The following is a 23,648-nucleotide window of genomic DNA, read 5'->3' on the forward strand; positions in this document are numbered from 1 at the left end:
AAACTTAAATATTAAAATATTAATATTAAATATATTAAAAAATAAATATTTAAAATATTAACATTAAATATTGATATTAATAATAAAAACGAGAATAACAGGAAGGTATAGACTTCATTAGGAATAGGAACACATGATTTTCAGACACAGGATCATTCAATAGGAAAAACATAAAATACAATAACATTTTGGTCTAGAGATATTAAAGTCAAGGAGTAGTGACTAGATTTACAGGCTCTGAAACGAAAGCACATGGATTTTTAATAACAAACATTCATATTTACTGGCTGTCATCTGGTGCAAGTTACATAACTTCTAAGTGTCTCATTTTTCTCTTCTGTAAGATAGTGAAAACAATAATACCTTATTCATAGGGTTGTTGTAAAGATGAAATGAGTTGACGTTAAATCCCTAGAAACATACATGATTCATGATAGATGCTCAGCAAGTGTTAACTAGTTGTTATTACTTTGTCGTGGCAAAGGCGAGGTCAAACAATTCCTATCTGGTGACCTTAATCTCAACAGCAGGAACTTTAGTGTCCCATCAAGGCAATCAGGGCAGAGGGTCTAGCTTAAAGACAGCAGAGAAGACTTGAAACATCAGCTATGTGTTGAAGATTCTTTATGGCACTAGCCCTCACCTCTAGATGTGTCATTAAAATTCCCCAAGACCTTTTAAAAATACTGATATTTAGGCTCCAACCAAGAGCAATTACATCTGACTGCCTGGGGGTGATATGTAGATATGTCTTTAAAACAAACAAAACAAAACAACAAAAACAGAACAAACTTCTTAGGTGAACTTTAAGGATAAGCACAGTTGAGAATGAAGAATAGGAAAATAATAAATGAGAAGTCATAAGGACAGAATGATGACATTTATGGTTATCCCACTCTGCTTTAGTTTCTACCAATCCAGCAACTTATGACTGGAAGTTAGAATAGTGAGAATAAGAGGAGAGAGAAACCATACAGTCTTTGTCCATTCAGGCTGCTATAACAAAATACCACAGACTGTGTGGTTTACAAACAATAGAAATTTATTTCTCACAGCTCTGAAGGCTGGATGTCTAAGATCTGGGTTCCAGCATGGTCAGGTTTTGGTGAGACCACTCTTCTAGGTTGCAGACTGTTGCCCTCTTATTGTATCCTCACATAGTGGGAAGGGCCAGCTAGCTCTCTGGGGTCTCTTTTATGAAGGCATTAATCCCATTTATAAAAGCTCTGCCTTCATCACCTAATCACCTCTCAAGGACTCCATCTCCTAATACCATCACACTGGGTATTAGGTTTCAACAAACGAATTTTAACATATTCAGTCTGTAGCACCTATATTCTCAAGTGATAGTGAATGTGTTACTGAGATTGGGGAGAATACATAAATCAGTTTCTGTCAGGTAAAAACAGGCAGACCTAGAGCAATGTACTCTGCCAACAGAGAGGGACAAAGGAGGGGAAGTAGGGATAAAAATACGGACACAGGACACAGGGCAGTTTCTGCAGGGGTTGAGGGAGAGGGGAGGATGATTTGGTGATTAGCAAACAGCATGCAGGGCAAATTTCAGAGCTTGAGATCTTTTTCTTTGGAGATAGTATGATTTCAATGAAAACTAGTTTTAAGATGAACCTTGAAAACTGGGAACTGAGGAAATAAAGCAATAAAGATAAAGGTTACTGGAGGGGGCAAATGAAGTGTAAAGTCCCAGAAGATGAAAGAATGAGAAGAGAGAAAAACAATTGAAGTCATTGGTTGTAGAAGGAAAAGTTGATGTCTACAATGGTATGAGTTAAAATACTTGACAAATTGTTCATCATTACCCAGAAATAAATGACCTTCAGATTATTCATTCGCTAGCGGATACCGACCCAGTTCAGAAGGAAAATTCAATTTTCTTTAAGCTTATGTGCTTAAGTGTTTAAGTTGAAAATAAGTCTGGTTATTTTATCCAATGTATCAATATAAAAGAATTCAATATAAAATTTTAAACACATCATCTCTCATCTCGGGCAATAATTGAATTTACTGTTTCTACAATCAGAAAGGTTTCTACGGACGCTATTAAAATAATCTGAGGAACTGGAAGTGATAATTCCTGAATGATGTCAACGACAATTCACTTTACCCTTTCTCCCAATCAGCAAACTTTATTCTCTTCATGTTTTCCCCTTTCTACTTTCCGTCTCGCTAAAGAGAAAAGAAAAAAAGAAAAAGAAAAAAAAAAAGGAAAAAAAAAAAAAGGCCTGGGGGACGCAAGAAAGTAAAAGAAAACAAAAACTCTTTTCCCTCCCTTCCGCAGCCAGCAGAGAGCGCTGGTGCCACAAGCGGCACCACTGCGGTGCCGCTTAGCCTACACTGGTATCTAACCCCTCCGGAGCCGGGTACACTGAGAATGTCCCTGCTGGGATCCCGTAGTTGACTTGCTGTCGCTGAGCAACGGAAAGTGGGCGGGATTTTTGCGCGTTCGTGCGCGCGACCTGCCGGACGGAAGCGGAAGTGTCGGTAGCGCGCGAGTAGGAAGTGGTGATTCCTGGAATAGAGATGGCCGCGCTTGCTCAGCTGCCCCCACTCCCCCCCCAGTTTAAGAGCATACAGCATCATCTGAGGACGGCTCAGGAGCATGACAAGCGGGACCCTGTGGTCGCTTATTACTGTGAGTCTTTCCGAGCCGCCGTGCCTCTCCTTACCCTCCGGGGCCCACACACCACCCCTTGGTTATTAAGGCAGGCCCCGCCCCTTCAGCTTTGGACCTGAGCTTTGACCTCTGGCCTGCCCTGGGAACACAGTGCGGCCCCGCCCTTCTCTGGGATTTCCCCACCTTCCCCCCTTTTCCCCCCTCGCAGGCCCAGAGAGACAAAACTTAAAAGCACCCCTGGTTTTCGTCGCCTCTCCAGTCCTGGGCTTAAATATTGCCAAACTGGCTGCATGGGCTCATGAGCTCAGTGACACAGTCTTAAGGTTTTCTGTGTATACTCAGCAAGTCTCCTGTCTCCAAAATCACCTCGACAGTTAAGTTAATTGTGTTGGGGCTAAAACAAAGGTGAGTGTCCCGAAGACGGTAGTGATGTGGACAAAAGGAAGAAGGTAGACTAATTGAGAACATAGTAATAAGTGCAGGTTAATTATGACAACATGAAAGCCCATTCTGGAAACTCATAAATGATGAAATGGAGATGAGTTGCTGGGAAACTAGCACTTGAATTTGACCATCTTCCCACCAGTGGGAATTTTTTGTCTTCTTTGAATAATACCTGGGGCCAAAACATTTGGTAGCAATACTATCACTTTGGTTGATCATGAGACCTATAATCTACAGTTGATAGAGAACAAATTAGGTTGTTCAAGTTTTTTCCTTCGTAGTATGTCTAGTAGTTTTTTTATGTAAACTTTAAACTTGACGGCAAATAAAACAAGTTACCAAGCAATTGTAATCTTCTGTGAAGGACTTTTAGCATTGAAAAGCTCAATATAATGTGTCCTCTTTTGTGAACATTGAAACGTTCACTAAACTCTGGTCTACTTTCATCCCTGTCAAACTCCAGTACCTCCATTTCTCAAGTATTCAAGGCCCTTTCACACCTCTACGTTCTTCAGTTTCTTGGAATGTCTACCTGTTTTTTTTCCCACTTGGCAAACTCCTCATGATACAAGATCTAACCCAAATGTCACCTCTTCTGTAGGCAGTAAGTTGATTATTCTCTAGGCTGTCTCCCATTTTGTTCAAATCATACAGTGTTATTTCCATTATATTTGTTTTTCAGGTTCCACAAGTAAGGAAGGACTATTAATCATTTAATCACCTTGTACTTATTGAACTTCTTCCTGTATCAGGCATTACTAGGCACTGTGGCTGCAGTTCCTGCATTCATGCAGCATATATACAAGTGAGGAAGAGAGGAGATTAAACAATAAAATGAGCATATTATATGGACTAGTAGAAGGTTTTGAAGACAGACAAAGCAAGGAAGAGAGAAGGGAGTACTAGGAGTAGGGTGGTAGGGAGCAAGGAGGGGATTTCACTTTCAAGGTAGTTATGGAATGTGTCACTGAGTTCACATCTGAGCAAAGACTTGAACGAAGAGAAAGACAGGCTTTGCATCATCTGGAAAATATAGAGGGAATAATATATGCAAAGGTCATGAGGCAGGGGCTTGTTTGAAGGAGGATCAAGGAGCCCATTGTAACTGGAGTGGCTATAGCAAGGAGAAAAATGATGCGATAACGTCAAAGAGGTAATTTCTTATAACAATGAAGTAAGTAGGAACCCTTGTTCCTGTCTAAAACAAATTCCCGTTCATGAGTTCTGTATTACATACCTTTGTGAATACCTAGGGACTTTTATTTTCTGTGTCATCATCTTCCCCCTTTCGCTATTTCTTTCTAAACTTGCCCCCGTTTTTTTTTTTTTTTTAATTTAAAAAGAAAAAAGAAAAGCTGCCACTATGACATTCTTGTAAAGTTATAGTCCTGTCTGCCTAACTTCAAAGGTAAGCTTGAAATAGTCGTGGGTATTGTCTTTACCTCCCTTTCTCCCAGAGCCTTTTCAGCTCATTGCAGTCTGCTTTTCATGCCTTTTATTTCACCAAAACTGCTCTCAACAGGGCCATGAACAAACATTTGCATTGCTAAATCCAAGTGGTAGCTAAATAATATTTTTGTTATGAAACACATGCATATTAAAGAATACATATAACGTGTGTATGGTTTAAGGAATAATAAAATGAACACTGAGGTACCCACCATACTTGAAGTTATTAGACTTTTAAATTTTGTCCAATCTGGTGAGCGTGAAATTCAAGCTGAATTTGCAATTCACTGAGTCTTAATGAGGTTGAGCGTCTTTTCATATGTTAATTACCATTTGTGATTCCCTTTTGAAATACCTATTTATTGCTTCTATTTTTTTTAATTTCAGTATTTATCTTTTCTTAATAATATACTAATCATTTGTTGTATGTGCATTGCAGATGTCTTCTCCAAGTTCATAGTTGGATTTTTTGACTCTGTGAAGTCCTTTGATGTTCAAAAGTTCTTAATTTTAAAATATAGCCAATTTATCACTCTCCTGATTTATATTCTAATTTTCCAAGACTTGATTTCTTTTCATCTACCTTGTTTGGGACTTTGGCATACTGGATTTGCAGATGGGTATCTTCCATAAATTCTGGAAAATTCCCTATTATCTGTTCAAGTATTCTCTGTTCTCTACTGAAATGTTGATGAGACACGTGCTTCACTTTTCTCCTTTGTCTCCTAATGTTTCATCCCTTTGTGTCTCTGTGCTACATTGTGTATAATTTCTGCAGGTCTGTGTTCACCTCCATATATCCTATTGTATAACCCATTTGTTGAATTTCGGTTTTCATTTTTTATTTCTGGGTGTTCTCTTTGTTGTTTTTAAATTGGCCCAGCCGTTTCTGATAGTCTTTTGTTACTATATTTTTAAACACTTATTTCTTTAAAAGGTTTATAAATATTTGTTTGTATTTGTGTTCTGATCATTCCTATAGCTGCTGTACATGTGAGTCTGATTCTGTTGTGTAACAGAAGACTGCTCGTGGTGACCCCTTTACTTGTGATTTGTGCTTTACACATACCAAACCAGTGTTCTTCAAACCTTGGGGTGCAAGTAATTCTACAGGAATCATATCCCCAGTTCTCAACTTCTGTGTTTCTTTTCTAACAAAGCTCCTTTGATCAGGGTAGCAAAGTAGTATGCTGCTTCTCTTTTCCCACATCCTGTTCACCATTGCCCTTCTCCTACTTTAAAGAAGAAAGGCATACTCCCATGCCTCGTGAGTATTTTTATGGTGTGTTGCCCTGGGGGAGAAGGTGGAAAACTTTCCAGGGTGTCTGGAAAAAAGGGACAATTCAAATTACTGGTATAGTGAAGTTTCTGTTAATTAAGGTATTAAGGAGAGCTTCCTGCCCTTCCCTTTTTTATATGGAAGAAAATCAGAGCAAAGAATAAGCCTTTATTTGAAAACGCTGGGCATGAGAAAAGATGTCAAAAGCAACATTCTAATTTGGGGAATGAGTGCAGAACATTTTATGAGGGGGAAGAGAAAGGATTGTCCTTAGATATTTAGTAGCCATTGTTTGATCATTTGGGATTTAATCCAGAGGGGTGGTGAGGGACATTTTGGGGTCAGAGTCATGTGTGAGAGAGTGTGAAGAGGTTTAGCTGCGAGGACAAAGACATGCAAGGACCACAGTGGAAAAGTCTGTCTTTCAGAGGTCTCGTATGTTTATAAATGTATCTGTTTAAGGGCAAAGCCTCGCATTAAAACCTGGCCTGAGTTGCAGTGTTCCGAATTCCCAGAATGTAAGACTTTTCCTGAAACGACCTCACCTTTTCATTTTCTATTCATTATGAAAGAATAGCATTCCTGATAGAAGAGCAAACCCCAAAAAGCAAAGGAGAAATGCTGGAAGGGGTAGTGCCTTGTTTCATCCAAGTGACATAAGGATTTGTGGCTGACTGAAATTTTGGAATTAGAAGTCAGATGAGATGCGGTGAATGGGGACATGGGTTAACACTTATTTGATTGGAAAATTAAATCGTATTTTTCTGAAAAGTAAGCCACCATTGGCAGGCTGGTTTGGCATTAGCAGCAGGTTTTGCCATTTATGTTACACGATAGACATGCTCCAACTAAATGAGCCCAATTTTCGGCTCTGAGGTATTTTGTTTTTTCAGAAATACATATAAAGCAAGTAATAACATAAAAACATTTGAATTGGTTTTGAGTTTTTCTAATGTTTTTGTTTTCTTTGCCAGAGCATGTTGAAATGAACAGCATTTCAGTTTTCCCAATCTTGTTTCAGTGTCTTAGAATAAACAAGCCTCTGAATGAAAGGACATGATGAATCCTCATAAGATTTTTTGGTATGCTTCACAGAATTGAGAAAATGAATAACTCTAATGATGCGGTGACAAGTCCTTTTCTCGTTTTAAAACAAATTTTGAGGCTGACCTATATGAAATATAAGCTAAGAGAGATTATTAAAAATAGTATTTGACGATAGATGATTATATGCTTTTTAGCCTGTAACCCAGAAGGAATGAAAAGAATTCTGTGATTCTGCTGTGACAAAACTTCCATTCTCATCTACTGCTTTATGTGAATGGACTTTCTCTGAAAGAGAAAGTTTCTCTGAACTTTCTCCTATGTTAAATTCATAAAAGTGGGAATAGAACCAATACATTACTCTGGTTCATTATGACAGTAAATCATACTGATTCCTAGATACACAGTTTAGCTCATTATAAGACACATTAACAGTAAATTTTACTTTTTATTTTTAATTATTATTGAAATGTATAACATATTGATGTTGTTTTGATCAATTATTCATTACAATAATCACAAAAACCTCAAATCCAGAGGAGAAACTTTAATGCTTAGCACCTTATTTCACAGGAAGTTTTGATAAATTTAAATTTCCGTTTTTATACATTTTTAAAATTGTTTTAAATGTTTATTTTGAGAGAGAGAGAGAGAAAGCAGGGGAGGGGCAGATGGAGAGAAAGAATCCCAAGCAGGCTCAGCACTAACAGCGCTTAGCTGGTTGTAGGGCTCAATTCCATGAACTGTGACCTGAGCTGAAATCAAGAGATGCTTAACAGAACCACCCAGATGCCCCCAATTTTGATACTTTTTTTTTTTTTTTTTTTTGCAGAGAAGTATGCTAATCAGGTTAGGACTTTTGAGCATACAAATATATTCTTTTATAATAAAATTCAGTAGGATAAGTAAATGGAAATGTAGGTTAAGAGAAATAACAAAATGTATCATTTCTGACTCTTGAAGAAAGAGCTTTTTCCGTTTTAAAATAGATTATGATACCAAATTGTTAATGATACTTAACAGCTGAAAGAATGATATAATTTTAGATGTCTGAATTTGATGTACAGGAGTTACATCTTTTATACTTGCTTAAATATCTGATGAAAAGTGATAGATGTCAACTTAAGTGTGTGAAGGGATACATTTCTATAATCTTCGTGCAAACAATTTTCTAAATTTCCTAGAGCAAAGAATTTTTGGTGAGGAAAAAAAATGAAGATTATTGTGCTGAAGTACTTGCTGCCCAGTAAAGCTCCCTGTTGTCTGTTACTTCTGAGGCTTTGCCTGGAATCCCTCTGACTTCCTCTTCACCTGGCTAACTGACTAGTACTGGTTCAATACAAATTCTGCATTTTATAGGCTGTTTTTCATTACCTCCAAAGGATAGTCTAGAAATTGTTCCAGTGTGCCCCTCATCTTAATTACATAGTGTTATAAACACCTTTTTACCTTTTAATCTTCTAGATTCTCCTGAAGGACAGGGAATAAGTATCTTGTTTTCTCTCACCACCTGGCACATAACTGACATTCATAAATATTTAATGAATGCCATCTCTCTAAATGTTACTAACATTTCACTAGAGCATAAGCTCTATGAGAGCAAGAAGTATGTCTTATTTGATGATCTTGGAATCTGACTCCTAATATAGTACCTAAGACATGGTGGATATGTGTAAATTTTGTCTGTTGATTGAATAAATGAACTATATAGTGACTATAGAGTAATTTATAGCTTTTTGACATGCTCTAGCTACAGTAAGGAAATGTAATGGAAAGAATTCCAATGCTCTGTTTTACAATTTACCTTACTACGTTTAAAAAAATGTTTTAATGTTTATTCCTTCGTTAAGAGAGAGAAAGAGCACACACAAGAGAGAGAAAGAGTGGGGGAGGGGCAGAGAGAGGAAAACACAGAATCTGAAGCAGGTTCCAGGCTCTGAGCTGACAGCACAGAGCCCGATTTGGGATTTGAATTCATGAACTGCAAGATCATGACCTGAGCTGAAGTCAGATGCTTAATCAACTGAGCCACTGGGCGCCCCTTACCTTACTATGTTTATAATGAGTTTTAGATGAAGTCATAGGTATAGTATCTAGCGTAAGGTATAGTTATTGTGCCTCCTCCATTTTGGTATTATATGATTTCCAGAAATGATTTATCTATGGGCTTAATGTGAATACCCTAGTGTTTTATCATTTTTTAAATTATGACCTTAATATTTCTATATTTTTATGTTGTTTGGTCTTTTGTTTTCTTTTTAAATCAGGAGTGTCTATTGAATGCTATGTATCAAATTACCTTTTTGTGCTATTTGTGCAAGTGGTAATGTGCTTGTGCTTACTTCTTTGAACTTGTTAATTTAGTAAGTTATAACAAAATAGTAAATGTTCTCATTTAAAACATCCTTCCATTCCTGGAAAGAATCCCATTAGTTTTTTTTTTAATTAACTTTTTTTTTTTTTTTTTTTTTTTTTTAGATAATTGTAGATCCGCATGCATGTCCCAAAAATAATACAGAAAGATCCTGTACCCTTTACTCCATGTCTTCCAGTGGTAATGTCTTGCAAAAAAAAAAAAAAAACAAAAAAAAACAAAAACGATAATACTATGACCAGAATATTGACATTGATAAAATCCACCAATCTTATTCAGACTTCCCCAGTTTTATGTATATTCCTGTGTGTGTGTGTGTATTTAGTTCCAAGCAGTTTATCAGATACAGGTTCCTGTATCACCATAGTCAGGAAAACAGTTCCCTACGAAGGATCCCTCATGTTACTTTTCTAAATCCACATCTGTCTCTTGTCAACCTTACCCTATCCTTGTATCCTAGCAACCACTAACCTGTTCTTCACTTCTAAAATTTTATCATTTAAAAAATATTATATAAATGCAATCATTATATACCCTTTTAGACTTGACTTTTTTTCACTCAGCAGGTAATAATTGCCCGGAAGCTCGTCTAAGTTGTTACATGTATCAATATTTTGTTTCTTTTTAATGCTCAGTAATATTCTATGGTATGAATGTACCAGAGTGTAACAGTTCAGCCATTGAAGGACATTTGGGTTGTGCTATGATCTGAATGTTTGCCTCCCTCCTCCCCAATTCATGTTGAAATCCTAACCCCCCAAAAGTAATGGTATTAGTAGATGAGGTGTTTGGGGGACGATTAGGTCATAAGAATGGAGCCCTCATGAAAGAGATCGGTTATGAAAGAGATCCCACAGAGCTCCCTACCCCTTCTTGGTATTTAGTTTTATAAGAAACTAGCAAAACTTTTCCAGATTGGCTGTACCATTGTACATTCCAATCAGCAACGTGAGTGGCGAGTGACCCAGTTTCTCTATGTTATTGCTGGCATTTGGTATGTCACTCTTTTTTTATTTTATTTTTTTTAATTTTTACAGAGAGTGTGTGTGTGAGCAGGGGAAAGAGGCAGAGGGGGAGAGAGAGAATCTCAGACTTCCATGTTCAGCACAGAGCGTCTGATGAAATCAAGAGTCAGATGCTCAACCAGCTGAGCCACCCAGGCTTCCTGTGTCACTATTTTTATTTTAGTCATTCTGGTAGTTATGTTAACATCATGGCTTTAATTTTTATTTCCTCATGCTACTGAAATTAACATCTTGTGCTTATTTACTATCTGTATATCACCTTTCAACAAAATGTGTTTTTGCCCCTCTCCCCCTTTATCTTTACAGTTTTGAGAGTTCTTTATATATTGTAGTTACTGTAAGTTCGTAGATATGTGTTTTGCAAATATTTTTTCCAGTCTGTAGCTTCTCTTTTGTCTTCATAACGGAGTCACAAAGTTTTAAATTTGCTACTACCCAGTTTTTCAGTTTTTCCTTTTTTATATGCTGTTGGTATCAAATCTGTATGCTTTATTGTGTATTTTTCTTAGTGTCCTAGTCTGTTTTTTCTGTTTTTCTCCCCCAAGAAGAGTTCCTAAATAATACTGATTTAGCTCTTTTTTTTTTTTTTGAGTGTTATCATTGTCAGATTTTTAGTAACAATGTCATGCTGGTTTCCTAAATATTTGTTGAAAAGGTTCTCCTATCTGACTTGGACTAAAACTCAGTAGATCTATCTCTCTCTTGATTAAAGAAGTCCTTGTAGAGCAGCCCTTTGTTCTTTGGGGGGAAATTATTTTATATATTTACCAATTTCTTCCATTTAAAATATTTTTGGCTTGGGGGTACCTGGGTGGGTCAGTCAGTTAAGCATCCAACTTGGACTGAAGCCATGATCTCATGGTTCGTGAGTTCAGGCCCCACATCGGGCTCTGCACTTACAGTGAGGAGCCTGCTTGGGATTCTCTCTCCCTCTCTCTCTCTCCGTCCCTCCCTCACTCGCACTCTCTCTCTCTCTCCCAAAATAAATAAGTAAACTTAAAAAATACACATTTTTGGCTTGAACCTGTGTTGATATATTAAAGTTTTCTAGAATATCTTCCATTTCTGTCAGATTTGCAAATTTATTAACTAGAAATTACAAGCTTAACCTTTTTTCCCTTCCCTCATATCTTTCACAATCAGTCAGTCGTTAAATTTTAAAAATTTTACTTATCTCCTCATTTTCTTTTGGTATATACCATACCCTTATCTTACACCTAAACTACTGACAGAGGTTCCAAGTTTCTACTTCAAACAGGTCATCCCTTGAGCCACTAGATTAGAACAGGTAGTCTGTTTTAAATGCTTAGTTTAAATAAATAAATAAACAAATAAATGATAGAGTTAACTATAAACACTTAGAAATTCTGTATGACACACACTACAATTTTAAAAACGTTGCATAGGAAAAATATTTCCAGTAGATGAGACAAAGGGCCAATATCCGTGATATATAAAACACTCATATAAAATCATTTTATAAAACCTAAGATACCCATAGAGAAATGGAAAAAGAACGTGTATATGCAACTGCTAAAGGAAGGAATGGGAATCATTAAAGTTCAGCATAACTAGTAATGTAAATTAAAATCACTTACGTTTTGCAACTAACTCAGTAGGTTAAGTGTCTGACTCTTGATTTCGGCTCCGGTCATGATCTCCTGGATGGTGGGTTTAAGCCCTGAGTCTGATGGTGCGGAGCCTGCTTGAGATTCTCTCTCCCCCCTCCCCCGTCTCTGCCCCTGCCCTACTCAGGCTCCCCTGCTCTCTCTCTCGCTCTCGCTCTCTCAAAATAAATAAACTTAAAAATTTTAAAAACAAAAAATCACTTACTTTTTTTGGCTGTAAAATTGTAACAGTGCAGATGAATTTACAGTGAAATCTCCATTGACAAGGCAGTGTGAATTGGTACAAAAGTTTTGGAAAGCATTTTGGCAAAATGGATTGAATCACAAAAATATCTGTAATTCAGTAATTCTAGTTTTGGAAAGCTTGTGCTTAGGAAATAATCACAAATATATTGAGGGCTTTATGTGGAGTTCTCTGGATGATTATTTATACATTTGTGGAAAATGCGAAATAACCAAAATACAGATCACTGTGGAGATGGTTAATTAAGTTATGGCATATCTACTGGGTGGAAAGTACTGTAATCATTTAAGAATTACAAAGCATCTTTTGTAACATGGGAGGAAGTTTGTATGAAAATGCAGGATATAAAATTCTGTATACACACACACACACACACACACACACATAATTTGAACTTTTTAATGTGTATATACTTGGAGAAAAAGATTGTGGCTTTTAGTTTCATATAGTGTTTCTTTTGAATTTTTTGTTGTTGTTTGTTTTCTGTTCTGTAAGTGAACATATTCCATACCATAAAAAATTTCAAAGCAAAAGCTATATTAAAACCAAATTGTTTTTTAAAAGCCACCTATAGGGGCGCCTGGGTGGCGCAGTCAGTTAAGCGTCCGACTTCAGCCAGGTCACGATCTCGCGGTCCGGGAGTTCGAGCCCCGCGTCGGGCTCTGGGCTGATGGCTCAGAGCCTGGAGCCTGCTTCCGATTCTGTGTCTCCCTCTCTCTCTGCCCCTCCCCCGTTAGTGCTCTATCTCTCTCTGTCTCAAAAATAAATAAACGTAAAAAAATTTTTTTTTTTTAAATAAAAGCCACCTATAGTAGCTCCGTATGTAAGTGCCCTTAGTTATTTGAACTCTGAAATCATTTTTAGCAGTTCTAATCAAGCTGAATTTCATTGTTTCCCGAACCTTTCTCATTTGTCTCTTGTCTTCCAGTCTTCCAACATTTTGTTCGCTCTGTCCTGACAACTCTACTTCTTCACCACCCTTACTCTACTTTATCCTTATGTACTACTTGAATGTCACTTTTTCTGGGAGGCCTTCTCCTAAACTTCCTAAGGTGCTTCTTTTCTTTGTCCTCATTGTGCTTTGTATGTCTTTACCTTAACTGCTTTTCATTTTCTGTTGTCTCTTCCAGGCTTTAAACTTAAGGCCTATTGTGTCTTCTAGGCTTTAAACTTAAGCACCCTTCTGGGTGCTTTTTATCTATTTACAGTGTCACTTAGTGCTAGGCCACTAGAGATACTGACACAGTAAAGAAAAAGGGCTCAAAAATGTCTGTTAAATTGACTTGGATTGTAAGGCAACCTGTGGTCCCTAGAGGGAACTATGGCCATAGAGTTGTCACTGGATAAAGAAGCAGACAAATAACATTCATGTAGCTCTTGGCATTTGTAACAATGCTTTCTTTCAGGATATCTGATTTGAACCCTACAATCATCCTGATTCTTCTGTTAGTAAGTGATGGAACCAGGATCTGAATGGCAGATGCTAGTTGAGAAATAGTTGTATGAAAAATCTTTGATAGTAGGTGGTAATTAGAAAACCAGTTGCAGAGTGAGTGAGGGTAAAGGGACTATCCTAATTGGTGAAAAATGAAAGGGGGGCAAAAAGCCAATGCAGTGTAATCTGGGAGATTTGTAATAACTGAAGGGTAGAAATGGAGGACAGGCTTGATGTTATTAACATAATTTTGAGCAACATGTGTGTGTGTGTGTCTCTCTCTCTCTCTCTCTCTCTCTTTTTTTTTTTTTTTTTTCCTTTAATGAAGCCAGAAAATATTTGAGTCTCTAAATGTGGACTCTTTACGGTAAATGTTTTGATTCTGTCAGATTTGGTGTTGTAGATAAAGCTAAACCCCATAAAGAGTCCTTCCCTTGGTATTAGCTTAAGTAACTAAACATAGTTTCAAGTTCGGTTTTTTAAAGTTTCCTCTAGAGGGTGACAGTGTACAATTAACAGACTTAATGAAAGCGTAGATGTTCTTTGAGAGTCATTTGTTTATGATCATAGGAAAATTAAAAACAGTTGTTCAGGAAGTTGTAAACAGGTATGGCCATTTCAATTCTGAGCTATAACAGAACATCGGGTGTAAAATTGTAATTTAGTTTAAATAAAGGCTAAATAATAAGGGAGTTTTTAATTGATATGTTAAATTAGATGGGTTTGAGGATTAATAACCAGTTGCCTATTATTTTCTTTCTGTTGTTAGTCACACAGAAATTAGATCTTTTGAAGCCAGTGAGACAAACTTAACTAGACCAGTAAAGATCTCCCCCTTTCTTACTGATTTGTGAATCTCTGTGATTAATGGAAGTCTGTAGTCCTGTTGTCAGAGTACTTATCATTTTTTATTACAGGCTGACTCAGGCTACATGATTGTAGCAATCACAGGTTAATAATAAAGCACAGTTGGACAGCTGATTTATCCATTAACATTCCCCATTTATTTACCTTTTGTTTGTTTTTGGAATTGTGTTGCAAACATGAGTTTTATTTTTTTAAAAATGATCATTTTAATAGTTCCTCCTAGTTTTGAGTGAAGTAAATCATTTCATTTTAGATTCTCAGTCTGTCCCTAAGGTTAAAGGCCCAGGGGGGTGGTGTCAGGTAATTCATCCTTTACTGTCATCGTTTTGCTTTGGCACCCATGCAGGTTTAAAGTGTCTTTTTTTATGACAATTATGTTTGACGTTCGAGGTGAAAACTTATTTTTGAGCAGCATGTTATTACATGAAAGAGGTTTCAATGCTTGTGAAGTTCCTGCTTTCGTTCACTTCATCGTTTATTTTTCTGTGGCTTGTCAGGGTTTTTTGGTTTTTAGATGTTTTTTAACCTCAGTTACTGCTTCTCTTTGGACACACTTTGGATTCCCTTGTGCCTCAACTATGGGCTTCTTAGGTATTCCTCCTCGTTTTATTTTTTTAGTGGTTGCTCTAGCGTTTATGTTAACTTATCATAGTCTACTATCATATAACATACTGCCTCAGATTCCAAGTAAGAACTTTTCTTTTCCCTTCTCCTATCCTTTGTTTCCATACATTTTACTTGTAGATATGTCATAAACCCTAGCATACATTTCAATTTCTTTAACTGTCATTTTTTACAAGAAATTTATAAAATGAAATAAGATGTTGAAATATTTTCACACATAATTACCATTTTCAGCACTTGTTACTCCTCCCGTTAGATCCCACTTTTAAATCTGGTATCATTTTCTTTCCTGTGGAAGAGCTTTATCATTTCTTACACAGGCTTGCTGCTGGCAAATTCTTTCAGCTTCTATTGTGTGAAACAGACTTTAATTTCATATCTATTTTTGAGATATTTTTGCTGGATAAAGAATTTTAATTTGTTTATATTTTTCTTCAGCACTCAATTCTTTTTCTTTCTTTCTTTCTTTCTTTCTTTCTTTCTTTCTTTCTTTCTTTTTTTTTTTTTTTAACCACACCTCCCCACCCTCTTTGGAGAATCCAGTTACACATACATTAGAACATTTTTTTTTTTCATAACTCACTGAGACTCTGGTTTTCTTTTTCTTTTTCTTTTCAATCCCTTTTTCCCTGTGTAGAGTAGTTTTTATTGCTGTGTTCTGAAGTACACTAATCTTTCTCTCATGGTGTCTAAACTTCTGTTAATCCCTATCCAATACATTTTTTATTTCAGGTATATTTCATCTCCAGAAGTTCCATTTGTGTTATATATGTTCTGTTTCTCTCCTCATTCATGTTTTCCATTAAATACTTCATTATGATTTCCCAGTAATTTAATATCACTGCTATTTTTAATGTCACTTTCTGTTATTTTGTCAGTGTTTGATCTTATTGGGCTGTTCACATTCTCCTGCTTATTGCCACCTTAGTAATTTTTGATTCGTTGGAGGACAGTGAATTTTAAGTTCTTGAACATCTGGAGTTTGTAGTTTTGAACAGATTTGATCTGGCCTACAGTTAAGTTAGTTGCAGTTCAGTGTGATATGTTTGTGCCTTATTTTGTTTGTTATTAGTTTTGGCAGCCGGTCTAAAGTAGCTCTGAGGACACGGTAATCCTCTACTAAAGCATATCCCAAATTTAGGGTCTCTACTGAATATTTTGGATAAGCATTAAGGGCTCTGCACCCTGGCTGGAACTTGAAAGCATCCCAGTTTTGGGGATGTGCTTTGGCGATGGTTCCACTCACGGCTTCTGCTCACTCTTTGACTTTGTGGAGTTTCCCTGTACACCTACACCTGGTAGTATTCAGCTTAGCCTCAAGTTTATCCTTGGTCAGATTTCTGGGGTTCTTTTCTGCATGGATTCCACTCTTCCGAACTCTGTGCCTCCATTTATAGCTGCTTCCGGAGACCTGAACTCTATAGTCTGTTTTCTCAACTCTACTAGACTATGCTCTGCCTGGGTCTCCCCCCTACTCCTTAGTTTATAATGTGCCTCCAAAGGGGCACCTGGGTGGCTCAGTTGCTTAGGCTTCCGACCTCAGCCCAAGTCATGATCTCATGGTTCCTGAGCTCAAGCCCCACATGCAGCCCTGTGCTGACAGCTCAGAGCCTGGAGCCTGCTTCGGCGGATTCTGTCTCCCTCTCACTCTGCCCCTCCCCCACTCGCGCTCTGTATTAAAAAGAAAAATGTGCCTCCAGGAAGAATGCTGGGCTGATCATTGGTGTGGTCGTCTCATTTGTTTCCTTTCTCCGGGTGTCATGGTCTTCCCATCTGTTTCCATTTGTGAAAATGTGGTTCATATATTTTGTCTAGTTTTTTGATGTTTATGGTGAATGGCAAGTCTCATTACTCCATCATGGCCAAAATTTGAATCTGGTCTCGTTTTAGTAATCAAATCGTCACTTAGTATTTGCTCTATACCAGCATAATCTTCTAGTAAGAATTCAAGAGTAGTTCACTTTTTCTTAAAGCTACTATATTATGACAGGAGCTCCAAAAATATTGTTAAATGAAGGAATGAGCAAAGTAAACACCCTTTATTAGTAGACACTCATTCATACTTTCTTTTTAATCTTTGGCTCAGAAGTCCCTTCACAAAAGCTAATACTAACCATATAGCAAATATTTACAATATACTTACAAATAGAGTAATATATTCAGTTCTATTTATTGGAAAAAAATCTTCTTTTAAACATCAGTGTAAATCATAATGATTCCTATTTGAGTGCCATGTTTATTTCACCTATCAAAGCATCACTCTTCACAACTGCTTTTATATATCTTTTTTTTGTATATTTATATCATGCATTTCATAGTTTTATATTTCTCATGTTTAAGCAAGGATGTGTTAGAATGTTAATGTTTAGATTTTATGGAACTTTGAATTACACATACCTTCAGGATTTGTAAATGTTTATCTCCTAAATGCTTCACATTAAATTAAAGTTAGGTTGGAAAGTTGTTAATCCTTTTGCAAATGTGCCTCATTACTCATCTTCAAATAATATTTATTCATAAAAATAAACACATTTCCTTGATGAAATAAATCAAATATATTTTCTTATACATGATTTTAGCTACATATTTTTTCTGTTTTAGTAGGTAATTTTCCATGTTAGACATTAATTTTTCATCATCCTGCTGCTGCTACAATGAATTACTTGTCTCGAGCTGTACATGAAAGTGATTCCTTTTCCATCCCTTCTGGCAAAAAGATCTTTTTGTGTACATATTAATTTTCACAAGTAGATTTAAGGTCTTCTCACTTTTATTAATATTAAAAAATGTATCAGAAGATAATTTTCTGTATTTAAGAAATCAAACATGTGAGATATTAAAAAATGTTAAAGCCAGGCCAATTTTATCCTGTTTCCAATTCTGTGATGATTCTTTCCAGTTCTTCAATTAAAGGTGTTACTTGGGGGGCGCCTGGGTGGCGCAGTCGGTTAAGCGTCCGACTTCAGCCAGGTCACGATCTCGCGGTCCGTGAGTTCGAGCCCCGCGTCAGGCTCTGGGCTGATGGCTCAGAGCCTGGAGCCTGTTTCCGATTCTGTGTCTCCCTCTCTCTCTGCCCCTCCCCCATTCATGCTCTGTCTCTCTCTGTCCCAAAAATAAATTAAAAAAAAAAAAAAAAATAAAGGTGTTACTTGTATTTGCAAAGACTAAATTATGCACATAAACCAAGAAAGAAAATGTATGAAGGCAAAACCAATGAACTGTATTGTCATTACATTTTATAGCAAGTATCAAACATCTGTGTTAAGGTTAACTTGTAAAGGACAGGAGCTGATACTGTGTTGTGAGGAAGTATAATAATGGTTGTGGTGATAGTGAATTGAGAATAATTTGATTTTTTGCTTCCGAAGAAATAAGATTTAGATACTCTCCATTTTTATTGTAAATAACAGTGGTAGTTAAAAATAACAGATTAGAAACTGAGAATTGTACTTTTAAAAAAAAATTTTTTTAAGGTTTATTTATCTATTTTGAGATAGAGAGAGAGCCGGGGAAGGGCAGAGATAGAGAGAATCCCTAGCAGGCTCCACGCTCTCTGCACAGAGCCTGACTCAGTGCTCTATCTCACAAACTGAGATCATGACCTGAGCTGAAATCAAGAGTGGGATGCTTAACTGACTGAGCCACCCAAGTGCCCCCTGAGAATTGTACTTTTTGCATATGAATAAATCACTTAAATCATTTTCTCGTGGTAAAAAGAAAACTGCTCAATTAATTTCTGCGTGTTTCCTTAATGGTTAAGTCCTAGATGGCTGCCACTTAAGCCATTGGAAACCTAAGAATCCATCTCATCTTTTCAACCTGTCTATGCTGGATAGCCATTTATCCCCAAAGTTGGTTCACCAAATAGCTAATTACACTCCATGGATTGTAGGATTCATATAGTGTTCACTACCATGTTAAGAAGGTAAGGAGAAAGACCTCCTAGGAAAACCAAACTGTCTGTATTGTATTTCCTCACATTTTCATGACATCATGTTAGCCAGTAGTGTATATAGGTAGTGAATAATTAACTAATGTATATTACATTTTCAGTGCATGTTTTTGAGGTTGTTGTTTTAAAGAGATTGACCAAAGGGTGCCTGGGTGGCTCAGTCGGTGAAATGTCCAACTTCGGCTCAGGTCATGATCTCGTGGTTCATGAGTTCAAGCCCCACATCGGGCTCTGTGTTGACAGCTCAGAGCCTGGATCCCGCTTCAGATTCTGTGTCTCTCTCTCTCTCTGCTCCTCCCCTGCTCACACTCTGTCTCTCTCCCTCTCAAAAATAAATAAACATAAAAAAAAAAAATAGATTGACGTATGTTTGAAATAGTTATTTGGGAGGTTGGGAACGCATGTGTTAAGCTCATTTGAGGTTGATAATTTGAATAATTATAATGGTGCTAATCTGCTAGTGGTATTTCTCAAATATAGGCATAGAGAATGAGGATTGTTGAGTTTATATATGAGTGTACTTTTGCCAGAGGAATATAGTAAAAAGATTATGGGATAGAAGGACATAGGGCAATGAAATTCTAGAAAAATACATTGTAAAATAAAAGCTGGTTGGGGCGCCTGGGTGGCGCAGTCGGTTAAGCGTCCGACTTCAGCCAGGTCACGATCTCGCGGTCCAGGAGTTCAGCCCCGCGTCGGGCTCTGGGCTGATGGGTCAGAGCCTGGAGCCTGTTTCCGATTCTGTGTCTCCCTCTCTCTCTGCCCCTTCCCCATTCATGCTCTGTCTCTCTCTGTCCCAAAAATAAATAAACGTTGAAAAAAAAAAAATTAAAAAAAAAAAAAAAAAGCTGGCTGCCGAGAGAAGTTAAAGGAGAAAAGACTTGATTGTAAATGAAGAAATAGACACCCGTGAACTGGACACCTGTTTTAATAGGCATAACTTTAAGTTGGAAAAAAGGGAAATTGTATTTAGACTTGGTACTTAATATACTGATTTTGGAAGTACAACAGTTTGAGGTGGTAATTTAATTATGGAGTGACTGGCATATAAGGGAGAGTGCGTACAAATTTTGGAGACCAGGTCACTAAGAATTGAGAAGATGGTTCTATGTATTTTTAAGATTAGATTTGCTTTCTTATTGCTGAAAATCAAGAATAACAATGGCTAAGTAAAAGAAGGACTTGACTTCCTCATTTAAAACAAAGTCTGGGGGCGCCTGGGTGGCGCAGTCGGTTGAGCGTCCGACTTCAGCCAGGTCACGATCTTGCGGTCTGTGAGTTCGAGCCCCGCGTCGGGCTCTGTGCTGACAGCTCAGAGCCTGGAGCCTGTTTCCGATTCTGTGTCTCCCTCTCTCTCTGCCCCTCCCCCGTTCATACTCTGTCTCTCTCTGTCCCAAAAATAAATAAACGTTGAAAAAAAAATTAAAAAAAAAATAAAATAAAAAAAATAAAACAAAGTCTGATGTTGGTAGTACCCAGTGTGTGCCAAATCCACGAAGTCTGCAGGGACCAAGGTGCTTTCCAATTTCAGCTCTACAAGCCAGCATATGATTATTACCATTTGCAGGGTTGCGTTGTGATCTAAGGTATCTACTAGAGTTTCAGTCATACCATTTCTATTTTAGGCAGCAGAAGTAGAAGAGGGAAAGGGTCAATGAAACCTTTCCCCAGCTGTCATTCCCCCTTTTAAGGTGACTTCCAGAATTCTCTTCCAACAACTTCTGATAATATGGTGCCAGTTTTAGTTACTTGGTCGTATCGTGCTTTGAGGAATACTGGGAAATGTACTTTTGGCTAGGTACATTACAATGCCCTTAATAATAAAGGGGGCTCGTTAGCAAAGGAGGTAGGAAGAAAGAATGTGGGTAGGCAGTTAGCAGTCTCTGACACAATTATTAATTATCCACATGAACAGGAAAATTTTCAATGATGGACACAGAAGGACCTTGAGGTCCTTGGGCAGTTACAGGCATTAACAAGATCAGGTGGAAGAGAGGGGCTTGAGCCCTAGACCAGTGTTTTTAGAAAACATGGAGAAAAAACTGTAAGTAGCAATGGAATGCACAGAAAAAAAACCATTATACTTGCCAGTAAGAATATAAGAGAATTTCTTGAGGTGACATCAAGGTTTAGTGAAGACAGGGAGAAGGAATCTGAGGACATGTAGGGGATTTTTCCGATTATAAAGCAGTAGCTCCAAGGGATATGGTAGAAGGAATGGGGCCCTGTGGAAGACGTAAGTGGTAGGTTGGGGTAAGAAAATATAGTTTATAGTTGAGAGGAGTAAGGATGCTGTGAGTAGTGATTCTTAACCTATCCATGAGTTTTTTTAAAAAAATTAATCTTTAATTATATTGTGTAAATTATAAATTATATTTGCATATTGATGTACTAATGTATTATAAAAACACTATATGTATTTTTAAAGATACAGAAACATAGAAACATAAAGAATGATATACAAATTATCAGTAGAAATGCTAATATTTTCTTTCCCACACTCCAGCTCATTTTCTTGCCAATCCTTGGGATCATGTAGGTCCCAGAGGCTGCAGTTTCAATATAGCATAGGGTGGGGACTCTATTAGTGTGACTATAAACAACCTGGCACGAAATTGATCCCTACTGCCAAGCAGAAGCCTTCCTCTTAAAAATAAGAGCAAGAATACTTAAAATTCTTGGTAGAATTTTGGCAATACCGTAAAACATGGCAAGATTAAATTTGGAGGAAGAAAAAGCATATTACCAGTTACAGATATTGTCATTTGTAAAGATGGCATTTGATCTGTGATTTCAGCAAATCAAATAGCCAGGAAATCGAAAAAATAAAAATATATTAAAGAGGGAACCACAGATCATTGGAGAAAGGAAGGATCATTTATTAAGTTTATTTGAGATTGGTGCCAGTAACTTGGGAGGAGAGGAAATGCAAGTAAAAGAGTTAAATTTGAAAAATTAAAATGTAGGAAAAACTAGAAAAATCATGTAAATGAGTATCAAGTCCCTTGGAGATAAAAGAACTTTTCCAAGCACAGAATTGACAAGAAAAAAAAAAAAAAATCACAAATAATAGCTTTGAGTACATAAATATTTCAAGCCTCTGTTTCAAATCAGCATTCAAAAATTGAAAGACGGCATGATATTTGCAGCCAATATGTTTGTTTTCCAAAGAGCTCATGTGATGTACTTTAGAAGAAAAAATGCAGCAAAAATGCTGGAACAAAAAACCTGAACAGCTCACAAAGAGGAAGTCTTGGGGAGTTCAGTCACAGTCATAAGAAGAAAAGGAGTTTAAGGCAGGCACAGATCTTGATCAGCTCAAAAGAGATGTGACTGGTTTAAAAGAAAAGGGTGTTCAACCATGTTTTAAAAGGTGTGGGGGGAAGGGAGAGATGACTGAAACCTAACAGACAACATGCTAAAGAAATATGACTGGTTAAAAGAAAGAGAAGAAGAAGAAAATTTGGTCACATTTGTGACCATTGGATGTTTAAAATGATCGGGTTTTTTGCTTTTCAAATTAGAACCTGGTTTTGGGTCAAAGTGATACCCAGTGCTGGCTGGTGTGCAGGGAAAATGAAAACACCATGCTTTTTAAACTGTGTAGCAGTATAAATCTGTACAGTACTTTTGGAACTCCATTTTTTTCTTGCATAAAAACCTAGATGGATCAGACCCTTAAATTTGATATATGAAAATAAATACATTAATAAACATCAGACTCTGTATGTAACATGGAATAAACTAAAAGCCTAAGCATTAAAAAGTAGTTTCTTGAGATTAAGCTATTAAAATTAAAAAGAAAGTAAATAACTGCATATTATATATGTATATATATCTTAATATATTTTTAAAAGATATGATCGAGTAGACATAATTGAATTGGAAATCCTGAGAGTAACAGATACCAAGCCATGTTATAAAGCTCTAGTAAATAAAGCAGTGATAGGCCAGGAGACAAATGAAACAGGACAGACAGTATACAGAATTGGGCCCTTTTATCCCACGGAAGCTTAATATATGATAATGAATGTTAAAAGTGGCATTTCAGTCAGTGGGGCAGAATGAGCCATTCTTTCGTCCATGTACTTATCTATTCAGAAAATGTTTATCGAAGGCCAAGCATTATCCTGCATGCCAAGCCAAGGGTACATCAGCAAACCGAGTAGACGAAAATCGCCATCATCACAGAGTTTAAATTTGAGTTGGAGTAGAGATAGTGGATAAATAAATAGAATATGATTACGTGCTGAGGAGAAAAGTAAAGCAGGGAAGAGGGATGGTGTTCACAAGCTTCCATTTGAGGGGAAAACATTCTATTCCTCCTGCCACAAGACAATTTGTTAAAAAGCAAACAACAAAATTTGACAGATTTTCTTTCTTTTATTGATAACTACTCCTAATTGATACAGGGGAATATAGAGCTATGCAGTAAATATGCAGTACTTTTTTAGTAATGAAAATGAAAGATCACTTAAAATCCTGAGACTGATAGGAAGTTTAATAATATCAAATTTTCATGGGTTTGGGGAAATGAGTTCTTGTATATGTTGGTGATATAACTGCATATTGGTAATCTGTTTTGGAGGACAGCTTGAGAGTAGCTCTCAGAAGTGAAAAAAATACATATACTGTGACCCAGGAATTC

General features: G+C 36.9%; 1 protein-coding gene and 1 long non-coding RNA gene across 2 annotated transcripts in view; both read left to right on the plus strand.

The window, feature by feature from the left end:
* The first annotated feature begins 2,495 nt into the window (after window positions 1-2,495).
* Window positions 2,496-23,648, plus strand: part of VTA1 (vesicle trafficking 1) — a 69,553-nt gene continuing 48,400 nt past the window's right edge. Inside the window, exon 1 of the mRNA XM_025925694.2 lies at window positions 2,496-2,653. Within this exon, the coding sequence (XP_025781479.1) occupies window positions 2,542-2,653 (112 nt within the window). The 5' untranslated portion in view covers window positions 2,496-2,541. The remainder of the gene's footprint in view (window positions 2,654-23,648) is intronic.
* LOC147581255 (uncharacterized) lies at window positions 14,639-20,204 on the plus strand. Its single transcript, XR_015251583.1, has 3 exons — window positions 14,639-17,961; window positions 18,191-19,625; window positions 19,866-20,204. It is a non-coding gene; the product is annotated as an uncharacterized LOC147581255 (long non-coding RNA).

Source organism: Puma concolor, chromosome B2 (genome assembly GCF_028749965.1).
Source record: "Puma concolor isolate L17-30 chromosome B2, mPumCon1.1.hap2, whole genome shotgun sequence".
NCBI lineage: Eukaryota > Metazoa > Chordata > Mammalia > Carnivora > Felidae > Puma > Puma concolor.